Genomic DNA, 14,872 nt, shown 5'->3' on the forward strand with positions numbered 1-14,872 from the left:
ACTTAAAAAACGTCATCGGAACTCTGTGTCTTTCCACTTCTAAGCTTTGTCTTTCTCTCCTGCCTTCAAGAAGTAGCAAAATGGTTTTAGGTAACTTGAAGCCATGTGCTCCCAGGTTCCTCTAAAGTCCAGTGGGGGATTAAAAAGACATGCACAGGCTTCTATCTCAGTAATTATGTCACCCCTCCCACCCCAACCCCAGATCTCTGATTGGGTCAGAAGTTCATTTCTGAGCCAATCACTGTGCTTAGAAGATGTGGTCCTCTCATTGCCTAGGCCTCAGGTATGTGCTACCTGGCAGAGTGAGGGTTTTAGTGAATTTTGCTTTTAACCACTGGGAAAGAGATGGGGAAGTGATATTCCAGAGGAAACATGAGGTATTTTCCCAAGAAGAAATGACAATAAATATTGGATAGTAAAACAACCCAACAAACAAACGAAGCCAACAGAAACGTCCACTACATAACCTAATGCACCCATTCTTCCGATGTCTGAATCCCTTGAATTGGTAGTGAACTAGCAGTCTTAGCCTTTGTCATAAATTACCTAGGTAATGTGGCCAAGTCCCTTCACTTCTGTTCCCCTCAATATCCTTATTTCTAAAAGGCGTGGATTGAACTCAATGCTCTCTCCAAGTTTGCTTCCAGCTCCGAAATGGTAACGATCCCAAGCTTGCCAAATGAGAATGGGAAGATTCTCCTGGCCTAAGATTTCATGGAAAAGAAAACGGAAGCAGGCCCAGGTGCAGGGCAGAAAAGGAAGCCAGCAGACCCTGGGCCATAGAGTGAAGGAAGCAAAGAGAATGCTCAGGGGAGCAAGGTCAGCTCCAGGACAGGACATCTCTCTGCAAGCCGAGGAGCACCCTCTGGTCCCGGCTGACCACTCTGTGCGCAAGTGCACTGGAGCAGTGGTGATAGTTGCCATAGAGAGGGATAAATAGACTGTTGTTTGGTGCAATAACTTAGTTTCTGCCAGAAAGTTTCACACTCAAAATAAATATTATATATGGCTCCAATTAGCAGTGCCTAATCTGGAAAGAAAAACATATATTTTCTGAGGTGTTATAAATGTATTCGTACTACATGTCCATAATTTCTCATCTAGAATCTTTGAAGTCATATGTGGTTGAGAATTTAATTTTTTTATTTTAAAATGCAAATACAAAACATGTATCACATCCAAATGTGGAATATGGTGCAGCACCCTGTAATCATGTATATATCTCAACATTTCTGCAGTAAGCTATATGAATGCTTACATTGAGACATAAAGATTACAAGTAGTCTACCTTTAGTTCAAGTCAGATAAGATTTTTGTACAAACTCATTTTCAAAGCTTTTTGGATTTTGGAGTGGTAGATAAAGACCTGTAGGTTCTAGAGTTGATTGAGATGATTTTACATAAGATGAAGAAAAGAGATAGAATCTAGGATGTCAATGAATAAGTTGAATTTTTTTTCTGTAAAAATGTCAAGACACATGGACTTTACCTCCTGTGCAAGTCTACAGTAGGTGTTTAATAACTGTTTGTGAAATGAATACTTTCTATCCACTTTTGGCTCATTGCCTGTGTTCGCATCTCGTTTTCCCAACCTCTCTACTGAATGATCTATGTCAAGTTTATGAATGGCCTCTCCAGCATTTGATGGTTTGAGCACTTTTCCTGGATCTCTCTTTTACTGATTTTCATCAAGACACCACGTATCTAAATCTCCAGATGGTTCTTCTTGATTTCTTTTTTGAGCTACTACTTTTCCTTTTCTTACTCCTCATGTGTTAGTGTTTCAGTTCTCTTGTTCCTCTGCTCATTTTCCATTAATGAGCTAATAGATCACCTACCCCTTGTATGCTCACATCTCCAAAGCTGTATCTCTGGTTCATATGAATCTTCTGAGATCAGGAGCTCATTTACCAAAATGACTGTGCTTTTGAGTTTCAAATCAAATTTATAATGTCCTCCTCCTTCTTTCTTCCCATCCTCCCTCCCCATTGTCACACACACAGCTTTTTTCCCCCACCGTTTGCTCTGTCACTGTTCTAATTCTGAACTTCATCATCTTTGCCTGGATTACTTAGTGACCTCCTAACTCACTTGTTTCCAGTTACCACTTTTTATGATCCATTCTCTCCATTGCTGTTAGAGAAATTTTTTTCCAAACAAAAATATGATCAAGTCATAGCTGTGCTACAAGTCCATAGCTTTCCTCACCTTCAAGATAAAGTCTAAACTCTAGTGTATTCATACTACACTCCAGGTGATCTGGCCCCTAGCATCTAGACTCGCTTTTGGTTCCCACCATGTGTTCCAATCACAGAAAACTATTTATCATTCTCCCAACATGCTCAAGACATTTTGTCTTATTTCTTTGCACAGGTATCCTCATTTTCTAAAACTGCTTCATCCTCTCAAATACCTAATGAATATATATTTATGATTCAGACTCAGCTTAGACACCTACTTCTCCAGGAAGTTTTTCTGATCATGCCCAGCTGGGATCACTATTCTCCTCTACATACCTATAGCACTCTATGTAGAATCCTATTACAAATATGTCATAATGTCCATTTTCTTTCATAGAATTGCAAGATTGTTGTGAGTGGAGGTCAAAAAGTTCATATCCTCATTGACCCCAAAATTCCTTCAACAAACTGGTTGGATGAAGGAACGAATGATCACACACACATACACACACACACACACACACACACACACACACACACACACACACTTCCCTCTCCCACTATTAAGTCTCCCATAAAGCATTCGATATGTTTTTACTTTTCTAAAGTGTTAGATATTGGCCTGTTAACTCTAGGAAATGCTCTTTTGATTTTTCATGATCCAAACTATGAGTCTATCATTCAGGATAAGCAAAGTTATTCTGCAGTAACAAATAATCCCTAATCTTAGAGCCCATATGGCCTCAACTCATCACATGGGCTCCAGGCATGAGAAGCCCATCCATGCCTGTGCCCAGATCATGGAACGTTTGTAATATTGGATGACCAGCAGAGTTATAATATGAAGACTTTTAGTTTGTTCTTCTACACTTAGACCTTCACATTTACAAGAAAAAGCACACCATTTAACATCACAGGTTGATTTTTAAAAAGAAACTCCTATATCAGTACGAATTTATTTTATTTTTTATCTCCTTCTACATCAGCATCCAAAGCCCTGATTCTTTGAGCCTCTAAATCTTGGACACACTCCTTGACCACCACATACCACATCATCTATGGAATCCTGCCTTCCTTCCTCTCCCCACTCTTCGTATCCTGCCATCATCTGTGCACGTCTAGATTATTGCACTAGCTTGCTGGCTACCCTCATCCTCTCTCCCTTCACTCTGCTCCTACACATTGCAGCTAGAATAATCCTATGAAAATACTCCTTTAGGTTTCAGTGTTTCTCCAGAGCTTGCAGAATAAAATATTAAGCCAATAGCTTATCGTCCAAGGCCTGTTATAATTTGTTCCCCACCTCCACTGTGACCTCATTTTCTCATTATCTCCTTGTGAAAGCCTTTGGCTCATGCAAAGGGCCCCACCTTGAGCTTCCCTTTGTTATCTGTACTGGTTTAATAATGACTGTTCCTATCACAGAGAGTTGTCATGAGGATTGAATGAAACAACATATGAAAAGTCCCTATCATGCAGCCCTGACACACAGTCAGCCTTGATATTACTGTGGCACCAGCGAAAAATACCTGTTACCCTTTTCTGGCACTCTCATTAGCAATTTCTTATTAATTACCAGTGCCTATGCAGTATCCTAGTACTTCCTTTATTCTTTAGGATTCGCTGAGAATAAAGAGTTTACTAACAAACACACCAATGCCAATCATTCATACTGAAAAACTAGATAAAGACTATAACTCAGTTCTTTGCAACAAATAATTCCAGTCTTATCATCCAAATGATGGTGTGTTCTTTTAGTTCTTTGTCTTGCTGAGTTTCACTGTGACTACCAACAGTTAAGCAGCCTATCAAAAGTGTTGCTAGCTTGAAGATCGAAGAATCTGCCTTTTTAGCTGCCAGGGTCTCCTCATGGACTAACTCCATTACATCTTTGACATAAAAATTTGCAGAGATTTTTGGTTACCTCTGGGATGGGATGGTGAATTATAAATTCATTCTACTTTGTAGTATTAAAGGTGGTCAAAGGATATTATACCAGCCACTGGAGTACTTTCTGAGAACAAGGGTGGAGGGTGGTACAGTTGCCAACTCCTTATAAATAACATCCTTATTTAAATTGCTTGAAGTTGGACTCTGAAGATGATGTACTAAATAAAACATACTGGACTATGAGTTTAGAAACCTGGCTTCTGAGATCTGTGTACAACTAATGGTGTGATCCATTAGCATCACTTTATTTTTTGGTAGAAAAGGAATAATATCTGCCTTATTAGAGGACTGTTGTAAATAAAAAGATTATGTTTGTGAAAGTGTTTTGCTGAAATTGATAGTTTTATTTATGCATGAAGTTTACATATATAAAATGCAATGCAATATACAAATCACCTAAGAATAATTTTTTTATACTTGCAGTATTTGCTGAAAATATTGTTTCTTTATGAAACAGATCAGGTTCCTTTCTAAGAGGTAACTGCTATACATACTTGGATTCAGCTGCAACTAAAGTAATGAGAAGATGTTTTCACTACTATTTCTTATTACTTTTGGTGTTGGCATTCCTGAAGGCATATATAAGAAAGGATTTTATATAAAAGAGAGAATTTGAGGACTATGAAAATTTGGGGGAGGGGTTAAAAACCCCAAATTCAAATTCTGATCCTTAATATTAAACACTGGCATTTAGGTAAAAGCTAGAATGATTTGAACTTATAGATATATTACCAGAGCAAAGCCAAGGCTGAGCTACTCCTTGGAGGGCAGTCACTGGTTAGTATCTGGCTAATTTGGTCGAAATAATGATAAAACAATAGCAGCAGCAGTAGCTGCTCTTACTTCATTCTTACTGCTCAGTGACATCAGAGCAATGTATACCTTGCTGGGGGAAAAATTGACCTAGAAATTATATAAGACTTGCCCCAAAACTCACCACTGAGCCAACATATGAAACAAGTTCTACCTGGCTCCAAACACTGTCTTCCTTTTATGGAATGACCTGACAAAACTGGTTGCAGGAATAACTGTGACTTCAATCAAGAAGGCAAAGACAAAAATAGAAAGTTTACTACAAGATGTAGCCTGTTTGCTTTTGCTTCTTGTGTGAAATACCTGACAGCCTTAAGCCTGTGTTGTTATTAATAACTCAAACACAGCTAAAGTTTTTAGCAAAGGGTGAAAAAGCTATGCTCAGCATCAGCAGAAGAAGCAGCCAAGTTTTACAAATGGAGCCCAGTTTATAGGTTCCAAAATTGTATTTTGATTAACAGTGAAAGATATTGCAAGGTGTTGAAAAGATAACTCTTAATTGTAATGTACTGAGTGTCTCAAGGACATGAAAGACACTGATGTTTTGTCTTACAATCCCACCAACCCCTGCTCTGTTCTGATTACCTTTTTGCTTTAATTTAATTCTGATTACGTTTATTGCTGTTGGTGCTTAAAATGATTAAGCTTTGGCTAGTGCCTTAAAAGGGGCCATAGAACTCAGCTGTTACTTAGAACAGTATGTTACATATGGCCTTAAAATTTGGGTTTTCATGTTGCTCCGAGGAAAAGGGCTCAAGACTACATCATATTAAAATGGAAAATCTTTCTGAAGTTTCCCACCCTTGAGCAGCTGCCTAGTCTCTAAAATGTTCTCTGACTGCCCTCTCCTGGTTGAATGCAAGAACAACTAAAGGAACAGTTACAAACACTGGTTTTAGCATTGCAGGCTCTTTGACTCTACTGAATTTAATAAAAATAGATATTATCATGTGATCGAAAGAAAAAAACAATGGGCCAGACAATGAACCGTCATGTGTAACTTTGAATTGCAAACATAAATCCTGACTCACCAGATTCCATAAGGAAGCATCCCAATGTTGGACTGAAGTGTTGTTTTGGGGCTGTTTGATTTGTAGGGTTGTCTCACAGCTATCTATCGTGAGCGAGTGACCAGATTTCACCAGAGTTCTGGAAAGCTTTGGCTCAGGCAGCATAAACTGTAGGACAGAACCCAATGGAAGAGGGGAAACCAATGTTGCATTTGTTTCCATTCATTTATACACTTCATAGCCTCGTGCCCTTTGCAGCATTCCAATGACAGATGAAAAGACTGATACTGTGCTGAGGTGCAAAGCCAGAGGTAGCTATAGTTCCATAGAAATGTTCTATTTTTCATTGCAAAACACTCCAGAATTTCTTGAGCATTCATTTATCAAATTCATGGCTGTGATAAAACCTAAAAAATATATACCTACTCAACTCCTTGCCTCTAGTTCGGGAATTGTGACCTTTAAAGACGCTTTGCATGCCAATATTTCCTGGTCTCTTGGGCCAGATTTCTTGGGTTTAGAGTTTGGCTGTGCTTCTACTTGTGTTACCTTACACAAGCATCCTAATCTCAGTTTCCCTGTTTTCATGTGTAAAATGGTGAGCATGAGAGTATGTCTTGGGGTATTGTGAAGATTAAATTTGACATGTATAAAATTCTTAGATGAGTGACTAGCACATAAAAAATACTCAATGAATGTTAGTTGCTAATATTATTCTACAGTCAAAAGAGGGAACACATCAGAATTGAAAAGCTCCATTCACCAGAGGAACCATGAAATCATTCGTTGCCATCAACATGTCTAATATTCAGACAGCAGAATTACATTGATTTCAAAACACTGTAGATCTTTATTCCTCTTCTAAGATCTGTTTTATATGCCTCCTTTCCTGACTCAAAACCCACAAAACACACAAAGGAGATTTTTGCTGCTGCTGTTTAGAAGTAAATTCTTTAGTATAAATGTCTTCAGATGTGGAAACAACCCAAGTGCCCATCAATGCATGAGTGGATTAATAAAATGTGGTATATGTATACCATGGAGTACTATTCAGCCACAAAAAACAATGGTGATCTAGCGCCTCTTGTACTGTCCTGGATAGAGCTGGAGTCCATTCTACTAAGTGAAGTATCACAAGAATGGAAAAAACAAGCACCACATATACTCACCATCAAATTGGTATTAATTGATCAACACTAATGTGCACATACAGTAGTAACATTCATTGAGTGTCAGGCAAGTGGGAAGGGGGAGGGGGAGATGGGTACATTCAAACATAATGGGTGCAGTGTGCACCATTTGGGGAATGGACATGCTTATAGCTCTAACTTGGGTAGGGCAAAGGCAATATATGCAACCTGAGCATTTGTATCCCCATAATATTCTGAAATAAAAAATAAATGTCCTCAGGTCAAGTATCCAATGAAAAGCTCAAAACATCAGAAGTGATTTGAATTCTTATAGATTAATGGGAAATTGTGTGGAAAGCATTATATATACCTTTTGGGCTATGATGGACAGGAGGAGAAAGCTTCACTTTTCAGACTGAAGGAAAAATACAAATTCAAATTGGCCAGGCAATGTCTGGGGACAAGAAGACTAGGGACATGATTATACCATATATCATTGCTATTGAATCTTTTAGTAAAAATTGAAAAAGAAGAGGGACTTCTGCCCATTTTTCATTTTGGAAAAAAGAAGAGATAGTTGTGAGCTAGGTCATTGCCAGTTTAGAATACCAGGTCACAGAATACCTGGCAGTGGATCAGGGGATTATGAGAGTGATGTAGTAGAATGAGAAAGGAAGGTGGACTTAAAAACAGGACTGGTACCTCTGAGGGCCTGCAGGTGAACTGCTGTCTGCTCTGGAAATTAAGCACTAGAATACTCAGACGAAAGTGATATAACCAAGAGAGTTGGACAAACTCTTCAGGGATAATGGTGAAAGCTTCAATATTCACAGTGCTTAAGCAAAACAAAAAACCAAAAAAGTCTACAGGTAAAGAAAGAGAATTTATGAGAAATAGCTGGGCAGGTGCAATTTGGTTCAAAGTGTCCTTGATCCTCTTAGGACAAAATCCAAACTCAGCATTGACACAGAAGGGTCCTCATAATGAATGGGCTCTTGCTAACAACTGCAGCAACTTCCCTATATTCATCATCATTTTACTCTTCATGCTACAGTTGCATGGAACCACGTTGCTTCCCGAGCACATCATCTCTATTTTATTTGAGTCTTTACAAATGAGTCTCTGCTTGGAATGCCCTTCTCCTTATTTTCTTGATGGCTTCTAATTCATTCTTCAGATCTCCTATATATCACTTCCAACAAGAAGCATTGCAATACCTCTCCCCACCAAGACCAGGTTGGTTAGCCTTCCCCTGTGGTCTCATAGCATCCTATGCTTGTCTTTAAAATGCACTTGCTCAATATTAATTACATATTTACTCATTGGTCTCTCTCTTTAAGGACAGTTGTTGAGTCTTATTCACCATTAATAGTCTCATCTCTTACACAATGCCTGGCCTCAAATAAATTCTCAATATATATTTTGAATAATTGAAAAGACTTCCTTACTTGCTCTAGAGTGATGCAGAACTTTCTTTTGACAAGTTCTTTGAGTGGTGATTTTAGTGATGAGGTCAACTTTTAGATATTGCCTAAAGGAAATGTCAAGAGTCTAAAAACTCTCAAGTGTAGAACTCTTATTTTTTTTAAAGAATCTTCATCAATGTATAATGTATTATTATTGGTATGTATCAGCTGCCCCAAAGCAAGCTGACATTTAGCTTTAAATCTAAACCAGTGATATTCTAAAGTATATTAAAAATATTTGTTCCAAATATATGATTGCTGAATTTAGAGCAGTGGACTCTGTGAGGATCTTTCATTCACATGGTTCTTGAAATTTCCTAGAGGGCTTTTGCATTCATCATTCCATCAACTTCTCACAATGGTCCCTTCCAAGTGGAGATTGTATTTTCTGGTCTTATAGAGAAGGAAATGATGATTGCTTTGTTCCCAGGTTTATCCAGTAAACAAGTGGGTGCCAGAGTTGATAACCCTAAACATTCTTAACTTGGAACTTTCATGGAAACTAAACATTTTAAACTTAGACCTTTCATCTAAATATTTTTAATTTGCATGGTTCATCTAAACAGACTTGTATATTCAACTATTTTCTCAACATGGATGTCTAAGAAATCTCAAACTTGAAACAAACTTGGTATGACTGTTATAGTTTGAATTGTGTCACCCAGAACATTATGTTGAAATCTGAATTCTCAGTAGCTGTGAATATAATTTATTTGAAAACAGAATCTCTGTAGATAATGCAATCAAGTTAAGATGAGGTCATTTAGGGTGACTGGTATCTTTATAAGAACAAGAGACAGAGACATGCAGAGAGAATGCTAGGTGACAACTGAGGCAGAGATTGGAGTGGCACTACTGCAAGCCACGGAACACAAGGACTGTGGAACACCACGAGAAGCTAAGAGGAGGCAAGGAAGGAGTCTATCAGAGTCTGAGAGAAAGCAAGGTCCTGTTGAGACATTGACTTCAGACTTCTACTATCCAGAACTATGAGAAAATACATTTCTGTTGTCATAAGCTACCAGTTTGTGGTGCTCTGTTAAGGCAACCCTAGCAAATTAAAGCAATGTTCTAACCAGCAAAGGAGATAAATCCAGTTTCCTGTCAAGTCAAGGCTCCATTCCTGTGATCTCCAAAATGGAGTGTGTGTACTTTAAGAAATATGGAGGGGAATCTATTACATAGGGTGAAAAAGGAAATATTTTATGATCTAAAAATGAACATGATTTACTAATACTTAAAATAGGTGGAAGACACAAGCTCATGTATTTCACATACATAAATATAGTACTTATGCTCAAAAATTTACACCACTGCAAAAACCCACTACCTAAAAGTAACATACCTTGAGTCAATCACTGTTAAATATTTTTAGACACTTATGTATAAAACAAGATTATTCATGTTCCAAAAAATATCCACACAAAAGTCTTGGTATATTCAGTAAGATATCCTATTTAACTCTTAAAAACATGCCAAATTTCAGGGTGACTCAGCATACAGATGAATAAGAACATCATTGCTTCAGTTAAACTATACACTGACTCAGGACACCTAGCATACTTAGAATATGTTAAAACTACTGATAGGGAATTCAACAACATCCTTCATCTAGACTAACTCTCACACATATCCAAGAATAAAGCTTGGAGTTGGGAGACATGAAAATTAAAATGCCACATTACATATACAGACACCACTACTCCATCTTAGATTTAGAACAATGCCTATCATAATTTCTGATCCAAACTTTAGCCACAGCCCTCACCTCCCATTATAATTATAAAAAAAAAATAGCCTTTAACCCATAGTCCTTAGCTCCCTTCATGCTTTGAAGATTATCCAAGTCAATTGATTCTATAGTGACTTTAGTCATAAAATGTTGGAATAAAGATCTAATGATTTTAGGTGGAATGTCTAATTTGTACATGCACAACCCCTCTGATGGATTACATAGTATTTTTATAATAGAAATATATTAATTAAATCACTAGAGAGGTTGTAAGGTTAGAAATCACCCTAAATCCATCCAGGCTTTGGTAAAAAAAAAAAAAAAAAAGCCCAAGCCATTTTATAGTAGACATTTTCAAGCACAAAGTCAATTTTTATAGACTATATTGGTAGGAACACAAGAGGAAGGTATCGGCACTACTATTCATCCAGTCAGTAATTCAATATGTATTTACTGAGTGCCTGCTATTTGCTCTGCTCTATTTTAGGCATTGGGGAGACAGCAGAGAACCCAACAGAGAATTCCTCTCCACAAATCTTACATTCTAGTGGAGAAGACAATGTAAACATATATATATAAATGCTATATACATATATGCTATCAATATATATAAAATATATAAGTGCCATGGATAAAAATGTAGGAAAGGCGAATAGAGAGTGGTGGTGTGAGATTTAATTAAGTTTAAACATGGTACTCAGGTCAAGCCTCACTGGAAATGTGATAATTGAGCAAAGACCTAAAAGGGATGCAGAAACAAGCCACGTAAGTAACTTGAGAAAAGAGTGCTCCAGAGACAGGAACTAGTACCGACCTTCTGTTAGGACACAGCCTAGTAAAAGTAACGTGTTCTTTTTACAAAACTGGGCTTTCAAAACATTAAAAAAATACATACATTCTAATAAGGAGCAAACTCTGGTCCCCTCCCCCATGAACATGTTAAGTTGCCACCTGAGATGCCGACTCACTGGGTGATAATAATAAATTGAGGCATCTTGTCAAGGATAGAGCTTCTGTGAAAATGACCTGGAATTCCAGGTTCTGGAACACACAGAGGTGGAAATTCATAGTCCAAGCGTGAAGACTCAATGGTGTATCTCAGACTAGAGAACCCTTCTGAAGTCTGCTGCAGGGATGATCAGAAAGCCTGGATGAATCGGGAAAAGGCTGACTTGACATAAGGTAATACAGCAGACTGAAGCCCCTGTAGTCCATGCCAGAATTAACAAAGGAATATACAGGCAGCCAAGAACTCCAGGGACCTTTGCAAACTAAAGCTGTCTAACCTTTTCCTCATCACGCAGATTTGGCCCACATTTTTACAGCTAAAATCATGAATCCTTGGTAATGACAAAATTGTTCTAAAAGATGACATCTATCATCAACAATTATGTTGTTAAACATTCTGCTAAAAACTTTTTTGGTGGGGGTTAAAAGAAGTTCACATTTTTGGATATATATGTAAAATCTAGGAGAAATGAAGCATACACAGCAATGAAGAGCCTGAACTTTGGAACCAGACTGCTGGGTTTTAAAACCCGGCTTTCTCACTCGCTAGGTAGGCAGCCCTGAGTGTTTCTTAAGGTCTGCGTTTTAGTCCCCTAATCTTTAAGATGGGTTAAGAGTATCTACCTCATAGAGTTATCATAAGGATTAAATGATCGAATATTTTAAAAATGTTTAAGACACTGCCTGACACATAGTATAAATGCTTTTTAAATAAAATAGAATATAATTTTTATTTAAACTTTCTTTCCAATATTATTTCCAAAGACTTACCTCTTTTGCCTTCATCAAAAAAAAGATTTACTCATGAATTGACAGGAGAGGAAAGGATATACAATGTAACCAAAATGTCAAAAAAAAAACCAAAAAAAAAACCCCAAAAAACAAGCAAACAAAAAATGGAAAAAAAACCCAAATTTTTTATCGGGTGGTGGGCAGACGGGAAGGGGGAGGAGGAGAGGGGTGTATGCTTACATGGCATGTGTGGCGCACACCACCCAGGGATTAGACACATGGGGGGAGGGAGGGCAGGGGCAATGTCTGTAACCCTAGCAGTATTTGTACCTCCATAATATGATGAAATAAAAGGAAAAAAAAGAAGATTTACTGACATATCCTGGAAGACTCTCTTTCACACAGAAATGTTTATAACAGATCTCTTTTATATAAGTTTAGAAGCACTGTCAAGTTTATATCAAAACTTTAACTGAATTTCAAAGTGAATGGTATAAAAAAATAGATGACCAAAAATATTATCAAATGAATACTTTTTATTAGAGTCATAACACTTATAAAATAAATTTCTTTTTATCATGGAGTTATACCAGATTTTAAAACCAAGCAACATATTCTCATTTTTACACCTAAAATATGTAAAGAAATTCTTAAATGCCATAATTTTTGTTCAAGTGCTTCATCACTCAACTTATAAATCTAGAATGCGATTCATCTACAAATCTAAGTGTTCACAGTTAGGTGAGTCTTAGGCTTGGTTCTTAATGATATAGAAGCAATCCATTTACAAAAGTACCACCAAAGCATGTTATGAAATCATTTAATGCCACCAAGCATAAACCTCATATACCTTGGAAACAAAAATATCTCACAACTAAATTCTAGCAGACTAACTTTAACAATTCCAACTAGAATGGACTATATATCCTTATGGCACATTTCTTACTTCATAATATATAATTCATAATACAGGCTTAGGTGTGTGGTGTGCAGCTAGAAAAACCAAGGAAGTTGGATATCACAGAAAAGAGTATAAAGTCATAGACTGATTTCCTCAAGCCACATATTGAATCATGTCTTTTGTCTTTATAATTTTGTCAAAAACCAAAGTCTAACAAGGTTTCTCTTTCTATGGGATTATTAGATTAACGGCATTTCATCATTGAGCCTTAATCATGCTACTCAGTCGGTCATGGTTGTTCTATGTTCCATGAAATCTAATAGTACAACTTATACATGGCACTCTTAGGGGATGCTTCAGCTATAATGCAAAGGGCTGAAAGAATAGAGCAAGCCAAAAGCCCTAGTGGTGGGAACTATGGCCTAACTCTATCTTGTTCTTCCATTCAAGCCATTTTTGCACCTTTCCATGAGTCTATAGGTGGGTTAAAATACTTTTCTGTGCTATTCAGCCAGAGACAGTTTTTGTGCTGGCTATTGTTTTGAAACTGATTTTGTCTATCTGTCAACAATGCAAAAATAACATACATGTCTGGGCTATCATCAAAACATGTAAGAAGCTACAACTTTATATTTAATACTCTATTCAAATTTAATTCAGAGTAATGCAAAATAATTAGAAGTAAAAAGTTAAATCTTCTGAGAGTTCTATTTGGAAAGTCTAACATATCCACACACAAATATTCATATATTCATGCACAGGGCAAACAACTATATTCTGAAGCATAAATAAATCCGAAGTAAGACCTAAGTGGCTAGATACCAGTGCCAGTAGTGATAGTCTCTGGGGATCCCACTGAAGGACTCTCAAATGAGAATCTTGCTCAGTTGTTAGATCATTAGTTTAATTAGGCAACTAAAGTTCACTTCATAAATTACTTTTTATTATACCCAGGAGTCTGCTTGAGCTAGCTTGAGAAATTATATGCCCCTCCAAGGGTAAAAATTTAACCATTAACACAAAGGCAATGTAGTTATTGCATGAGACTAATGATTATGTGGCCTGTCTAATTAGGTTTATAACCTTTCACAATCAGTTCGATAATTAATGTTTTATAACACAGGTTGACAAACTATAGCCTAAGGGCTAAATGCAACCTCCCCTGTATTTGTAAATAAAGTTTTATTAGAACACAATCACACTCTTTCATTTATGTATTATCTATAGCTGCTTTCATGCTACAACAGCAGAAGTGAGTAGTTGTAACAGAAACTGAATGGCCCACAAAGCCTAAAATATCTACCTTCTGGCCCATTGTAGAAAAAGTATGCCAATCCCTGTTTTACATTAAAAGACAGAGTTTAGTGGGAAATCTATTTGAAATGTGTGTTTCTTAAGGAGTTTTAGTTACCTATTAAAATTAAGGTTTAGGTGACTCAGTAACCAAACGAAAGGGATACTACTTTTTAATAAACAGTATCTTTGTATTTTATGGATATAAGAGAAATTTTTAAAAAAGAAAGAAAAGCAGAAAGAAAAGATATAAAATTAAAGGTCATTTTTCTATTTAACATCATAATAAAATTAAAATTTCATCCATGAAATAAACCACAACTTGCACTTAAGAGTCTCTCTCTATATATATACTAAACAAATTTCTTTTGGAATGTTTTTACATCTGGACAAAATGGTATCCAAATTGATTAGACATATAAAGTAGACACATGGAACTAACACACAATTGTTAGTTTCTAAGGAGTGCTACGGTCGCCATCTTCGTAAAGCCAGACCCAAACTGCAACCATAACAAGCTGTCGTCACAAAGGTAAAAATCTAAAAAAGAAACAAAAATTCACATCAGATTTATAGAACTGACTTAGGAACTAAGGAACAACTATGTGAAGACCAACCTACCTAACGATACTTCAACACTTACAAAAATATTTTATA

At 36.8% G+C, this 14,872-nt stretch overlaps 1 protein-coding gene across 1 annotated transcript in view; it reads right to left on the reverse strand.

Moving 5' to 3' along the window:
• Positions 1–3,880: 3,880 nt before the first annotated feature.
• The window catches only part of MAL2 (mal, T cell differentiation protein 2), a 35,915-nt gene continuing 24,923 nt past the window's right edge, over positions 3,881–14,872 (reverse strand). Inside the window, exon 4 of the mRNA XM_012753805.3 lies at positions 3,881–14,755. Coding sequence (XP_012609259.2) covers positions 14,684–14,755 — 72 coding nt within the window. The 3' untranslated portion in view covers positions 3,881–14,683. The remainder of the gene's footprint in view (positions 14,756–14,872) is intronic.

The sequence above is a fragment of the Microcebus murinus genome, chromosome 7, assembly GCF_040939455.1.
Source record: "Microcebus murinus isolate Inina chromosome 7, M.murinus_Inina_mat1.0, whole genome shotgun sequence".
In the NCBI taxonomy this organism is placed as follows: Eukaryota; Metazoa; Chordata; class Mammalia; order Primates; family Cheirogaleidae; genus Microcebus; species Microcebus murinus.